This window comes from Ranitomeya imitator, chromosome 7 (genome assembly GCF_032444005.1).
Source record: "Ranitomeya imitator isolate aRanImi1 chromosome 7, aRanImi1.pri, whole genome shotgun sequence".
NCBI lineage: Eukaryota > Metazoa > Chordata > Amphibia > Anura > Dendrobatidae > Ranitomeya > Ranitomeya imitator.
Genome location: NC_091288.1, coordinates 187,414,561 through 187,428,187, shown reverse-complemented (window position 1 = coordinate 187,428,187; position 13,627 = coordinate 187,414,561). Strand labels below are relative to the sequence as shown.

Sequence of the window (13,627 nt, the reverse complement as noted above, 5' to 3'; positions counted from 1 at the left end):
AAGACTGGGAATCCTGGCCATATGCCTTTAAGACCAGGGAATACTGGCCATGTGCTTTTAAGACCAGGAAATACTGGTCATGTGCCTTTAAGACCAGGTACTTCCTTACCCGGGTACTGATGTAGAGTCGTTGTGCCCCTTTGATGCAAAAATACTGTCACCCCACTGTGAGCTGGCCGGGTGGACCAAGATGGCCACCGGGAGCTGCAGAGTTGATAAAATCTCGCAGAGAGCGAGAAGTGCCAATTTGGGGGGCGGAGCCACAGACACGATGTTGAATAGGCCTAAGCCGGGGCCTACATTTCTGTAGCCGGCGGAAGTCACCAGTGGGTCGTTCCAGGCAAGACTTCCAGGATGCGGCCTACAAATCGGCCGAAGCCGGGGGCTAAATTTTTGCAGCCATCCAGAGCGTTACCTCAGAGAGGTGGGCCACAGGGAAGTGGCTGAGGCTGCCTGTCAGCATGTGGATATCCCACTGAAGATGGATCCACTCACCATTGGTGCGCGTCCCGGCATGGAGCCGCCGCGGATGTGGGTTTCAGCGCTGTTCTGTGCAGCGTGGACGGTGCAGGGATAAGCCTCAATCCATCATCCGTTTGTTAGGGAGGTGGAGAGGAACCGTCCGCCTCCTTGTGCCATCTGCTTTCACAGTGGTGGGACAGTGGGGGCTGCTCGGACGCCATAGAGAGGGGCCTCTGTACAGCCACGGAGTTCAGTCCGGGTGGACAGGGCCAGTTGTCCGGCATTAGGCCTGGCTCCAGGAGAGGATACATGGAGGCGACACTCCATGTGGTCAGCTGCTGCTGGTGTGGGGAGATCGGGACCGTGAAGGAACCGTCGCCCCTGAAGTCAGCTCAGGCATGGCTTCCCACGTCGCAGGAAAGGGTACGGGGAGGTATACTCGCCGTGCTCGCCTGTTGATGGTTCGGGGGAGATCGGAACCTTGAAAGGAACCTTCGCCCCCTTCACTCCGTTAATTAAAAAATAAAAATTTACAGAAAAGTAAAATAAAAACGTTGGGGTCTGAAACAGACCCATGTGCCTCCTACAGACACTAAGCAAGAACTGGATAGCTGAGAGCCAGCAGGAGGATGTATACTGCAGGGGAGGAGCAGAGAGCCAGCAGGAGGGTGTATACTGCATGGGAGGAGCCGAGAGCCAGCAGGAGGGTGTATACTGCAGGGGAGGAGCTGAGAGCCGGCAGGAGGGTGTATACTGCAGGGGAGGAGCTGAGAGCCAGCAGGAGGGTGTATACTGCAGGGGAGGAGCCGAGAGCCAGCAGGAGGGTGTATACTGCAGGGGAGGAGCTGAGAGCCAGCAGGAGGGTGTATACCGCAGGGGAGGAGCTGAGAGCCAGCAGGAGGGTGTATACCGCAGGGGAGGAGCTGAGAGCCAGCAGGAGGGTGTATACTGCAGGGGAGGAGCCGAGAGCCAGCAGGAGGGTGTATACTGCAGGGGAGGAGCCGAGAGCCAGCAGGAGGGTGTATACTGCAGGGGAGGAGCCGAGAGCCAGCAGGAGGGTGTATACTGCAGGGGAGGAGCCGAGAGCCAGCAGGAGGGTGTATACTGCAGGGGAGGAGCCGAGAGCCAGCAGGAGGGTGTATACTGCAGGGGAGGAGCTGAGAGCCAGCAGGAGGGTGTATACTGCAGGGGAGGAGCCGAGAGCCAGCAGGAGGGTGTATACTGCAGGGGAGGAGCCGAGAGCCAGCAGGAGGGTGTATACTGCAGGGGAGGAGCTGAGAGCCAGCAGGAGGGTGTATACTGCAGGGGAGGAGCAGAGAGCCGGCAGGAGGGTGTATACTGCAGAGGAGGAGCCGAGAGCCGGCAGGAGGGTGTATACTGCAGGGGAGTAGCCGAGAGCCGGCAGGAGGGTGTATACTGCAGGGGAGTAGCCGAGAGCCGGCAGGAGGGTGTATACTGCAGGGGAGGAGCCGAGAGCCAGCAGGAGGGTGTATACTGCAGGGGAGGAGCCGAGAGCCAGCAGGAGGGTTTATACTGCAGGGGAGGAGCCGAGAGCCAGCAGGAGGGTTTATACTGCAGGGAAGGAGCCGAGAGCCAGCAGGAGGGTTTATACTGCAGGGAAGGAGCCGAGAGCCAGCAGGAGGGTGTATACTGCAGGGGAGGAGCCGAGAGCCAGCAGGAGGGAGTATACTGCAGGGGAGGAGCTGAGAGCCGGCAGGAGGGTGTATACTGCAGGGGAGGAGCCGAGAGCCAGCAGGAGGGTGTGTACTGCAGGGGAGGAGCCGAGAGCCAGCAGGAGGTGTATACTGCGGGGGAGGAGCCGAGAGCCAGCAGGAGGGTGTATACTGCGGGGGAGGAGCCGAGAGCCAGCAGGAGGGTGTATACTGCGGGGGAGGAGCAGAGAGCCAGCAGGAGGGTGTATACTGTGGGGGAGGAGCCGAGAGCCGGCAGGAGGGTGTATACTGCAGGGGAGGAGCAGAGAGCCGGCAGGAGGGTGTATACTGCAGAGGAGGAGCCGAGAGCCGGCAGGAGGGTGTATACTGCGGGGGAGTAGCCGAGAGCCGGCAGGAGGGTGTATACTGCGGGGGAGTAGCCGAGAGCCAGCAGGAGGGTGTATACTGCGGGGGAGGAGCAGAGAGCCAGCAGGAGGGTGTATACTGCAGGGGAGTAGCCGAGAGCCGGCAGGAGGGTGTATACTGCAGGGGAGTAGCCGAGAGCCAGCAGGAGGGTGTATACTGCGGGGGAGGAGCAGAGAGCCAGCAGGAGGGTGTATACTGCAGGGGAGGAGCAGAGAGCCAGCAGGAGGGTTTATACTGCAGGGGAGGAGCCGAGAGCCAGCAGGAGGGTGTATACTGCAGGGGAGGAGCCGAGAGCCAGCAGGAGGGTGTATACTGCAGGGGAGGAGCTAACTTTTTTTGTATCACTTAGTGTCAGCCTCCTATTGGCAGCAGCATACACCCACGGTCTGTGTCCCCCAATGAGGCGGAGAAAAACACTATCCCCATCAGATGATAATGGATATGCTTCGTATACCACGTCTTCTGGTGCCGTATGTGATTTCTGGCTTACAGATCCATCATTCACATTGTTAAATAAAAACCTACCCAAAATTAACAAAAAAAAAATTCACACAGGGACCCAGTTTTTAATGTTATAGTAAACCTAACTGGAGAGCAACACAATGACCAGATCATCCATGTGCACCATAACCTTACTAAAAAAAAAAAAAATCAGAAAATCACTCATTTGAAGCGCTGCTCTAAGGAAGGGGGCAAAAATGTACAAAGGGGAAAAAAAAAACAGCTAAAGGGGTTTATTTTACTAAACCAACACAGTTTTTGTGCTTGGATTTTTGCTGACTTGATTCCTCCTGGGCTCTACATGTACGTATTTTTTAAGTGTCTCAGACCACTGCAGGGTCCTTTTTGCTTTGCTCTTCTGTTTTCTCCAGCTGGTTCCTGTGGTTTCTCCTCTTTGGCGCTCTTTACCACCTCCTGTAGGTTATACTTTTTGAACAAGGTATAGTCCTTCACCACGCTCAGGCAGCAGACATTCCTGATAATCTTCACTACAATGGTGAACTCAGGATTGGTCAGGTCCACCTTATTCTCCGGATTCAGGTTCCCAACTAGTCCTGAAACAAAACTGTGTCAGTCAATCCAGAAGAAAAATCTAACTAAAACAGGAGCATTTGACCTTTTTGTCACTTATTTCATTTTGTATGAACAGAAAAGAATAATTTTAGAGAGTTTTTTTTAAGGAGTCAAAGTGTTAAAATTTCTCTTTTTGGAGAGTGGCAGGTTGGTGTATGGAGACTTATAGGCCATGCAATGCTCCCCTGGGAAGTCAAATATGAATCCTCTTCCTCGGTGTTCATTAGAATTATTATTTTTTTTTTTTACAGCATTGACCGTGTCAGCTTAATGATAGTTATATAGTACAGGTTAATACAATTATGGCGATACTTAATAACACAGTTCTTTTTTACCATTTAGTACTTTTGCACAATAAAAATCACTTAAAAACAAAACAACACAACACTTGGCTGTTGTTCTGAGAGCCGTAAGTTTTACATAGGGCTTGGTATTTTTGCATAGTTTTCAGAATTTTTGAACATTTCTTTTTTGAGAGATGGGATGATCAAAAACAGCAATTCTGGCATTGTTGGTTTTGATTTTTTTTTTCTGGATTCACAGTGTGGGAGTCCTTTTTAAAGTGTTCCCCTTACTTCACCTGAGCTGTGCTGCAATTGCCAGCAGAGCGGGTGACAGAGCGCCACCGTGCAGAGAAATGCCCCTGCTCAATCACTCTCTGAATCATTGCAGGTCCCTGCAGTTTGACCCCCACTGACAAAATGATGGCCCACCCAAGTATAGATGAGACAGTAAAATTGGAAATGAATGAGGGTAAAGCAGTAAGCAACTCCGTGCCCATCAGCATCTCACACCACCATTAATATTTTATAAAGAGTGCAGCAATCACTACAGCTTGTGGCATGCAGCAGGGACCTCAAAGCAATGTGATGGCAAGTAGGGGAAAAGGAAAATGATCCAGGAGCTGCAAATGGGGTAAGAAAGAACAGTTATCAAAATAAAGGGGCCTTGTGATCTTTTTGCTATAGGATCCCATGTAATGACTGCAATGCCAACTTGTAGACAGAGTGAAGGAACTTCACACCTAAAAGTCACGTGAAGATTCTTCAAATTGGATTTATTGACGGCACCGCATATCCAATTACGTAACGTTTTGGGAGAATAACCCTTCATCGGACATATAGGCTATGTTCAGCACATAGAGGATAAGAGAATCCAGGGTGCAGGTTGGGCTTAACCCAAAGGGGCACAACCAGTATCCAGTTATAGCAAGGCCTCACATGTCAGGACTCTATAGTTTGATAGTGACACTGTCCCTGTTTGGGGGAAGCCCACCCAGCACCCTGGATCGCCTTAACCCGTATGCAGTGAGCCTATAAGTCTGATGAAGGATTTTTCATCCGAAATGCAAACTAATGCTGTACTTACCGAGGTGTGACGATTGGATATCCAGTTCTGTCAGTAAATCCCATCTGGAGCATATGTCTATGTGCCTTTAGATGTGCAGTTCCTTCACTCTTTCGAATATTGGTCTACAGGAGCTCAGAGGAACTAGCACCAGTCTCCAGCTAACTAATTCACTGGGTGTGCCACCTACCTGATTGACTGAATGCCAACTTGTCCCTGTCCACAACAACTCTTTCATATTGTCCCTTCCCATGTTCCCTGCTGATGGGGAAACTATAGCAGCCTACATATTCTTTGTTCACGCGCTCAAGTGTCTGGACAGTGTCGGCTGCACGGCTATAATACAACACATATGACACGTGAGGATGGCATGCTACTACACACGGATGCCGCCATGCTGTCTCACCTGCCAGGTCCTTTATGACCTCCTCTCTGTTCATGTGATTATTATTTCTTGCCTTATACACAATCTGAAATGTTCCTTTGTTGGGAGCTTTAAACCAAGGATGGAAGAACATCTCTGTGCATTTCTTGAGATCCTCGGGGAAAGCTTTACAAGTACCGGTGACGGGTAGCATACGATAGATGACCCGTGTCGTTGTCGTCTTCTTCGTAGTGTTCAGATCCTTTAAAATGTGGTGAACAAACTTCTCCAGCTCTGAAAGAAGACATCACAAATATTAAAAATAGAAGGGAAGTGTTGTGGCTGAAAAAACGCAATCTTGCCATTTTTATTTGTTTCTTCCTCTTTACAGCATTTACCATATGGGTTGAATAACTTGTTCTGGGCGGCCCATAGATGTTGCATGACACATCATTGCAGTCTAACCATCTTGCATGCGATCATGTCGCTGTGGGAAGCAGCTGTCAGACACAGCCAGACTTCCCATAGAGATAAACATGGTTTATTTAACTCGATCTCTGTACACACTGCACTGAATTAGCTCTTATACGTACAGATTAGGAAGTACCAACAGTGCGTCCTCCTCCGGACCCAGTGAACATGTAATCACTGGGTGTATGGAGAGTCAGAAACCGAAAAAGCTCCGCTATGCAGCTCGGAAACTGATACATCCCTGTAACCGGGGCTACTAATACCAGCCCCAGTTACAGATGGAATCTGCAAAAAATACAAAAAACAAAGTATTGATATGATCAAATGCTCCTCGAAAGTCATTTAGCACTGTATGTGAGCATAATTCTGGCGTCTTGATGTTTTTTTTCCACTAGTCGTTTAGCGATCAGGTTAATCCTTTTTTTTTCATTGATCAATCAGGCAATTCTGAACGCGGCAATATCAAACATGTGTAGGTTTGATTTCTTTTTTTATTTTATTTTGAATGGGCGATTTAAATTGTATTTTTTTTTTTACTTTTGCCATGCTTCGATAGCCTCCATGGGAGGCTAGAAGATGGCATAGCTTGATCGGCTCTGCTACATAGGAGTGATGCTCAGATCGCCCCTATATAGCTGAATTACTACATCGCTATGAGCGCCGACCACAGGGTGGCACTCACAGCAATCTGGCATCAATTTGGCATCAACAACCATAGAGGTCTGCAGGAGACCTCTGGTTGTCATGCTGACGCACCGCTGACCCCCAATCACGTGACATTTCCGGCCGGAAGCGCTAGTTAAATGCCGCTGTCAGAGTTTGACAGCGGCATTTAACTAGTTAATAGCGGCGGGTGAATCGCAATTCCAACCCCCCGCTATTGTGAGCACATGTCAGCTGTTCAAAACAGCTGACATGTCCCGGCTTTGATGTGGGCTCAGCGCCGGAGCCCACATCAAAGGGGGAGATGTGACATGCGCCATACTAGTACGGCACATGCCACAAAGGGGATAATTTTATATATTTATGTTTTGTATTCCCCTTTAGGGAACTTGAATCAGCGATCATTGAGTTGCTTATACTATATACCACAATATTGCAGTATATTTTGTAAATCGCGGCCTCAGATGAGGCTTCAGCAGACTCCAGCTGCCATGATAGCCAATCAGTGCATCAGGATGGGCCAATGGGAGCTAGTGAATGTGTGCACCAGCAACACTTAATTTAACTGCTGCTGTCTGATAGTAGCATCTAAATGGTTAACAGCAGCGATTAAAGCTGGGTTGAATAAATAGCAGAATAAAAATGGGAAAATCTGCCGTGCACAGAATCAGGGTTGTGGATCAGATTTTATGAAACCTCATTCACAAGCTGCAGGAAAAAAAAAAGTGAATTGAGTAACACTTTGGATTTCACATCTACAACCTGTCAATTTACGCTGTGGATTCTGACCTTTGCAATATAGGAGGTAAAACCTGCAGTAAATATGCAGCATATGGGGCAGATTTTGATGTTGCAGTGGATGCAGCGTCTGGAAACAGATCTGTTGCAGAAGTTTGCTTGTATGCCTCATTGCTCTAAACACGGCTTGTAGAAATCCATCCACCTGCCTCGAATACGACCCCATTAACAAGTATGGAAGAGATCAGGAGTTTCTGCTAACAGATCTGCATCAGGCGAATCCACTTCTCCAGCAACAGTCATGTAGAGGGGGAAGGACGTGATCTTACCTACATTCAGGGTCCTAATGAAAACAGCAAACCATAAAGCATATACAAGACGGAATCCTAGACAAAGAAAAAACAAAAAACACAAGGATCCCTAAAATATAACTTTTAATAGAGAAAGCTATAACCACTATAGTTCCAAAGTTGAGGACATCAAAGAAAGAAAATTTTAAAATATATAACCACAGGAAAAAAATGATAGGAGCTAAATAACCCTATCAAATGCCCTATTACTGTCCACTACCTGTCTGCAGAGGATGGCACCCTAAGTTTCTGTGGTTGGCGCCCCCGCTCCACGAAGACTGGCCCTAATAGCCCTAAAGACTCCCTGTAGTCCCTAATAGTATCACATACTTTAATACCCAAAAAAGGAAAGCAATGTAAAAAAAAACTAGCAAAAGTTTGTGAAAAACATAAAAAGAAAATCAAAAAACAAAACTCAGCAAAAAAAAAAAAAAAAGTATATATATATATTTTATTTATTTTTATATTATAGGCAAACAACCCTAAATAGGGTAATCATGAAGACCCTGCCATCCTATGAAAAAAGGATTTTTACCCTAGTTGTCCAAAAAATTACAGGACCACTCAAAAAACGTCTAATAGTACTAATTAGCTGGTGGGATTGACCCTATGGATACACAGCCCACATTGCTAGTGGGATTGGCCCTATAGATCTACGGTCCAAAATTTCGGAGATGGAGAAAAACCAAGAAGGTGGAAGGTGAATAGAAATAATCGGCCGAACCATGAAGCGCCGAGACTAAGTGCTGACAGTCGCTCTAAAGGGGGTCTCTCACGCCAGGCTATGACCAGACCCAGGATCCCTCAATCTTTGTTCAGACCGGTGCAGGACCACAGAGACAAGAGTGGAAAAAGGAGATTTCAGGACGAGACGCCCGGGTCAGTGTTATCGATCACTTCTCTGATTGGCTAGACATCTGCACCTTTAAGATCTTCTTATAGGATCTCATTTTTAAAGGGCTATTCCCAACATCGCAAGTTATCACCTACTGTCAGAGTGGATAGATGTGGGTCTGACTGCCAGGACCCCCTTCAGATTCAGAGACTGCGGCTCTGAGTGCCGGAGATGGCCCCATGCTGTACATAGACAATGACTAGAGCAGAGGCACGAGCGACCACCACTCCAATCCAACGGGGTATGGCAGAGGCCGCTGCAGCCATCAGTTGGGGGTCCTAGTGCCCACCTATTATAATACATTAATACTCATAACACCGATATGTATTGTAAGTTATCGCTGATCCTCAGGAAATCTGCATCCGATGTAAGTAAGCGGGGTCCAGGACTAAATTCACAGGCAATGGGAAACAAGCCGAGGATTTCTGTCCTCGATGCAAAAAATCTATATATATATATATATATATATATATATAATTGTCTAAGGGTTTTTCCCGCCAGGCCTCGACCAATCAGCAACGGGCACAGCGACAATGATGTCATAAAGGATGTAGACATCTCACGTTTCTGATTCAGCGATGGGCACAGTATCGACGTAGATGTCATAATGGTTGCCATGGCGACGATGATGTCATAAAGGTTGCCTCGACCAATCAGCGACGGGCACAGTCTGCCGCGAATTCTGGAATCATCATTGTCCATATACTACGGGGACATGCATATTCTAGAATACCCGATGCGTTAGAATCGGGCCACAATCTAGTATATAAATAATCATTGAGCAGAATAAAAATCCCTGCAGTGTGCACAGGCCCCAAGGCTGCAGCTGAGCAACAGAACCTGTGCAGCTGTCACAGGACTACAACTCCCAGCATGCCCACACTATCTGCAGCTGTCACAGGACTACAACTCCCAGCATGCCCACACTATCTGCAGCTGTCACAGGACTACAACTCCCAGCATGCCCACACTATCTGCAGCTGTCACAGGACTACAACTCCCAGCATGCCCACACTATCTGCAGCTGTCATGGCATGCTGGGAGTTGTAGTGACACACCTTCTCCGCGCCGTACAGCAAGTCTCCGTACTCGTTGAGCAGACTGTAGGCTTCCCCCACGCACTTCCTCCCGTTCATGTTGCAGGTGATGAGGATGCCCTGCATGCCCGCCTCCAGCTGCCGGCCTCCCCGGTGCCGCTTTTCCTCGTTTTTTCCCCTTCTGGACCTCAGAGCTCATCCTGGTCGCGCGCCTGCGCACAAATGGCCGTCTCTGCGGCAGCGAGAGGTGACGTCAGCGGAAGGGGTGGAGCTTTACACGCACAATGCGGAAGTTCCTAACCGGAAGCGGCACTGCACGTGTTTGCTGGAGGCTTGATACCACGAGTGCTGTGAGAAGTTGTCTAGTCTGGGCACTGCAGAGCTTAAGGTGAGAAGTCGCGTAGTTCTGGGCCAAACAGAGCTTTAGGTGAGAAGTTGTATAGTCCTGGTCCATACAGAGCTTTAGGCGAGTGAGGAGCAGTCTAGTCTGGACCCTACAGAGCATTAGGTGATAAGTAGTCTAGACTGAGCACTGCAGAGCTTTAGGTGAGGAGTAGTCTGGGCCCTACAGAACCTTAGGTGAGGAGTAGTCTGGGCCCTACAGAACCTTAGGTGAGGAGTAGTCTGGGCCCTACAGAACCTTAGGTGAGGAGTAGTCTGGGTCCTACAGAGCTTTAGGTGAGGAGTAGTCTGGCCTGGGCACTGCAGAGCTTTAGGACATAACTCTCCGGCCTTCTCAAATCAAGAATCAATGGCGTCTGCTGAGCTGAAGGACGAGCTGAACTGCCCCATTTGCCTGGGCCTCTTTACACATCCCGTATACCTGAGCTGTGGACACAATTTCTGCCACGTCTGTGTTGTGAGAGTCCTGGATATACAGGAGGTAACTGGAGCATATTCCTGTCCGGAGTGCAGAGCAGAATATCCGGAACGTCCGACCCTGGAGAAGAACAGGAAGCTGTCGAATATAGTGGAGCATTTCATATCTTCTCAGCCTGAGGAACCCCCACAAATTTTTTGTGCTTACTGCGATGCCCCCACCCCGGCTGTAAGAACATGTCTGCAGTGTGCGAACTCTCTATGTGGCAAACACCTGACTGTCCACAATAAGACGATGGATCACATATTAATAGAACCAACTCTCTCAATTGGCAACAAGAAATGTTCTCTCCACAAGAAGCTCCTGGAGTATTACTGCCTGGAGGACGAGGTTTGTCTCTGTGTGTCTTGCTGTTTGGTTGGTGAACATTGGGGTCACAAAATGGAACTTCTAGCTGAGGCTTCTGAGAAGAGAAAGGAGAAACTGGTGAAAAATGTGAATTATCTGTACCCACAAAGAGCTAAAATTCAGACCAGAGTCCAAAATCTGCAGGATGATATGTGGGCTATCCGTCGGAAAGCCGCTGGTAAGAAGGAGAACATTGTCAAGTTATTTATGGACATTAGGAAACAACTGGATACTGCAGAAGCTAAAGCACTGAGCGAGGTCTGCAGGCAGGAGAAGAAGGCTGTGTCCAAGATATCTCAGCTGATCCAGACGTTGGAAGTTCAGGAGCAAGAGCTGTCCAAGAAAATCTATTATATGGAGGAGATGTGTCGTGTCACTGACCCAATACGACTCTTACAAGAAAGTGATATTACAGGGTATGAAGATGATGAGGACACTTGGGGAGATGTGGATTGTGGGGAGGATCTGGATGAAGGTCTGATCTCATTGACCTTATACCGATCCATGAGGGATATTGTCACCTATGTAACCTCAGAGCTCGGGATCCAAGTTCCAGACGTGTTGCTGGATGTGGACGCTGCTTATAACTGTATAAAGATATCAGAAGATCTGAAAACTGCAACAGATTCAGAAGAACAGGACAGACCAGAATCGTCAGTGAGATTTATGGATTACTCCCATGTTTTAAGCAGATGTGACCTTTCCTCAGGAAGACATTACTGGGAGGTAGAGTGGAACCAGATTGGAGAATGCGAAGTCGGAATGTGTTATTCCAGTGTAGAAAGGGAAGGATATAACTCTGATGTTAGACTTCATGCTAAATCTTGGTTTTTGTTTATGTCTGAGGAAGCTTATTATGTAAGTTACAACTCATTGATATTAAGCCTCAGTGTAAAGCCACAAAGTCCAAAACTGGGAGTCTTCTTGGATTATGAGGCCGGGCGTCTGTCCTTCTATGAGCTAAGTGACCCCGTCACACACTTACACACCTTCACTGCTTCCTTCACCGAACCCCTACATGTTTTCTTGTATTTGGAAGATGGCGCCTCTGTTAAAATAACAAGCTGAGGTCGGTGTCAACGACATCACGTCAAAATTGCGTTATTTCTTTTTACAATGCTGCATCTGTATATAGTGTGTTATCTGCAATGTCTTCTAATAATACTGTATAATGTATGTGGGGGGTTTTCATGGCGGGATTTTTACTGTTGTAGTGTTTTGGGTTTTTGCCTTCTTGTGATCAGATACTGAATAAATAATTGAAACGAAATGGAAATATTATTGGGTGAATTGTCTTTATTGATAGAATTAACCATTTAGTGATTAACAATTATCTGAAAGAGTGCTGGAACATAGCTGGGATATGTTATCACCTTCTGGGGACTCCCACCGATCCTGACAATGGATGGGCCGCAGCATTAATAATAATAATAAAATATATATATATGTGTGTGTATATATATATATATATATATATATATATATATATATATATATATATATATATATATATATATAATCGCTAACCTATTCCGCAGCGCTTTACAGTTTGCACACATTATCATCGCTGTCCTCGATGGGGCTCACAATCTAAATTCCCCATCAGTATGTCTTTGGAATTAGTTTATCATAGCCTCTGGACTCCCATGGAGCCAGGCGCTGCAGTACAGCCAGTCACCACAATGGATGGGGGTGCTCTTCAGGTGGTCAGGAGCATCACTGTGCAAGGTAAACAGGGAAGGGACTCAGCACTGTGGCCCCTTTCTTTCTCAGGGGTACAAGAGCCCACCAATCAGAAAGCATTGTCATATTCTAACTTGGGGGTCCTCAGACTTTTTAAACGGGGCCAGTTCACGGTCCCTCAAACCATTGGGGGGCTGGAATATAGTTTTAAATAATCTTATTTTGAAGTAAGAAACAAAACAGGAACAAATACAATATTTAAAATGGAGAACAAGTAAAGTTAAATCAACAAACTCACCGGTATTTCAGTGGGAACTATGGGCCTGCTTTTGGCTAATGAGATGGTCAATGTCCGGTTCCATATTTGTCACTGCTAGTCGTAACAAGTGAAGCAATTGTTCTCTTTCTTGATATCCTGTTTTCCTAGGGATTCTGTTGGAGGCAACATGGACAATGCACGTATCATAGAAATCACTGATATATATTGAATTTATGAGTGCTGAATATTTCCAGGACTCTGTTGATGAGATAAACCAGATGCAAGACTGTAAACCTATTAGGCAGTCAGGCCGCTGTTCTTTTGTGCGATGTCCTTTGTTTTAGTGATAAGGCAGAGGTGCATCTACATACGAAATGAATATTGGCCCTCCAACCTAATGGAGGATATAGGTGTACACTGTGGAAATCTTGAATGAATGGCCTCTATCCTGTTTGTGACCTATCATTATCTACATATGTACACAACTCCTGTGGGTTTCCATTATAAGCCAGTGGTCCTGAGATAGATATCCTGTCTTTGGCCTATGGAGATGTATATTGATACACAATACCTGTGGTGTTTGGGTGACAAACCATTGTTCTTTGAATAGACATCTTGGAGCCAGCCCAAATGGAGTTGAACCTGTCCTACACAAGAACTTTCTTCCCAAGTACAAGGATGCCATGTGCAGGAAGGTGATGATTACCGCAGGCAATGACAGAGTTCACATTGCCAGAAGACGGCTGGACATTTGCCACAGAAGATACCGGAAGCAATGGTGGAGTCATGGCTTGTATGTGGATGTGTATTGGTTTAATATATATGTAAGGATCAGTTATGTATCTTCTCCTTTCCCACATCAGTTTCCTCTACCCTCTCCTATTACCTCTTCCCTTTAATTTACCCTTGTCCCTTAGTTAGACTTCCCATATCTATGTCATTGTAAATACCTTGTTTGTAATAAACCCCCTTTTTAAA

At 47.1% G+C, this 13,627-nt stretch overlaps 1 protein-coding gene and 1 pseudogene across 1 annotated transcript; one reads left to right on the top strand and one right to left on the bottom strand.

Annotated features, from left to right (window-relative positions):
• Window positions 1–3,086: 3,086 nt before the first annotated feature.
• LOC138645135 (THUMP domain-containing protein 1-like) lies at window positions 3,087–9,701 on the bottom strand (annotated as a pseudogene).
• Window positions 9,702–9,815: 114 nt separating this feature from the next.
• Window positions 9,816–11,913, top strand: LOC138645129 (E3 ubiquitin-protein ligase TRIM39-like). Its single transcript, XM_069734207.1, has one exon. It carries the CDS (start codon window positions 10,231–10,233, stop codon window positions 11,773–11,775), a length of 1,545 nt encoding a protein of 514 aa, XP_069590308.1. The 5' UTR covers window positions 9,816–10,230; the 3' UTR covers window positions 11,776–11,913.
• The last annotated feature ends 1,714 nt before the right edge of the window (window positions 11,914–13,627 follow it).

Bases quoted from the DNA above. Each gene is read 5' to 3' on its own strand.
- LOC138645129 (XM_069734207.1), top strand. From the start codon at position 10,231: ATGGCGTCTGCTGAGCTGAAGGACGAGCTGAACTGCCCCATTTGCCTG.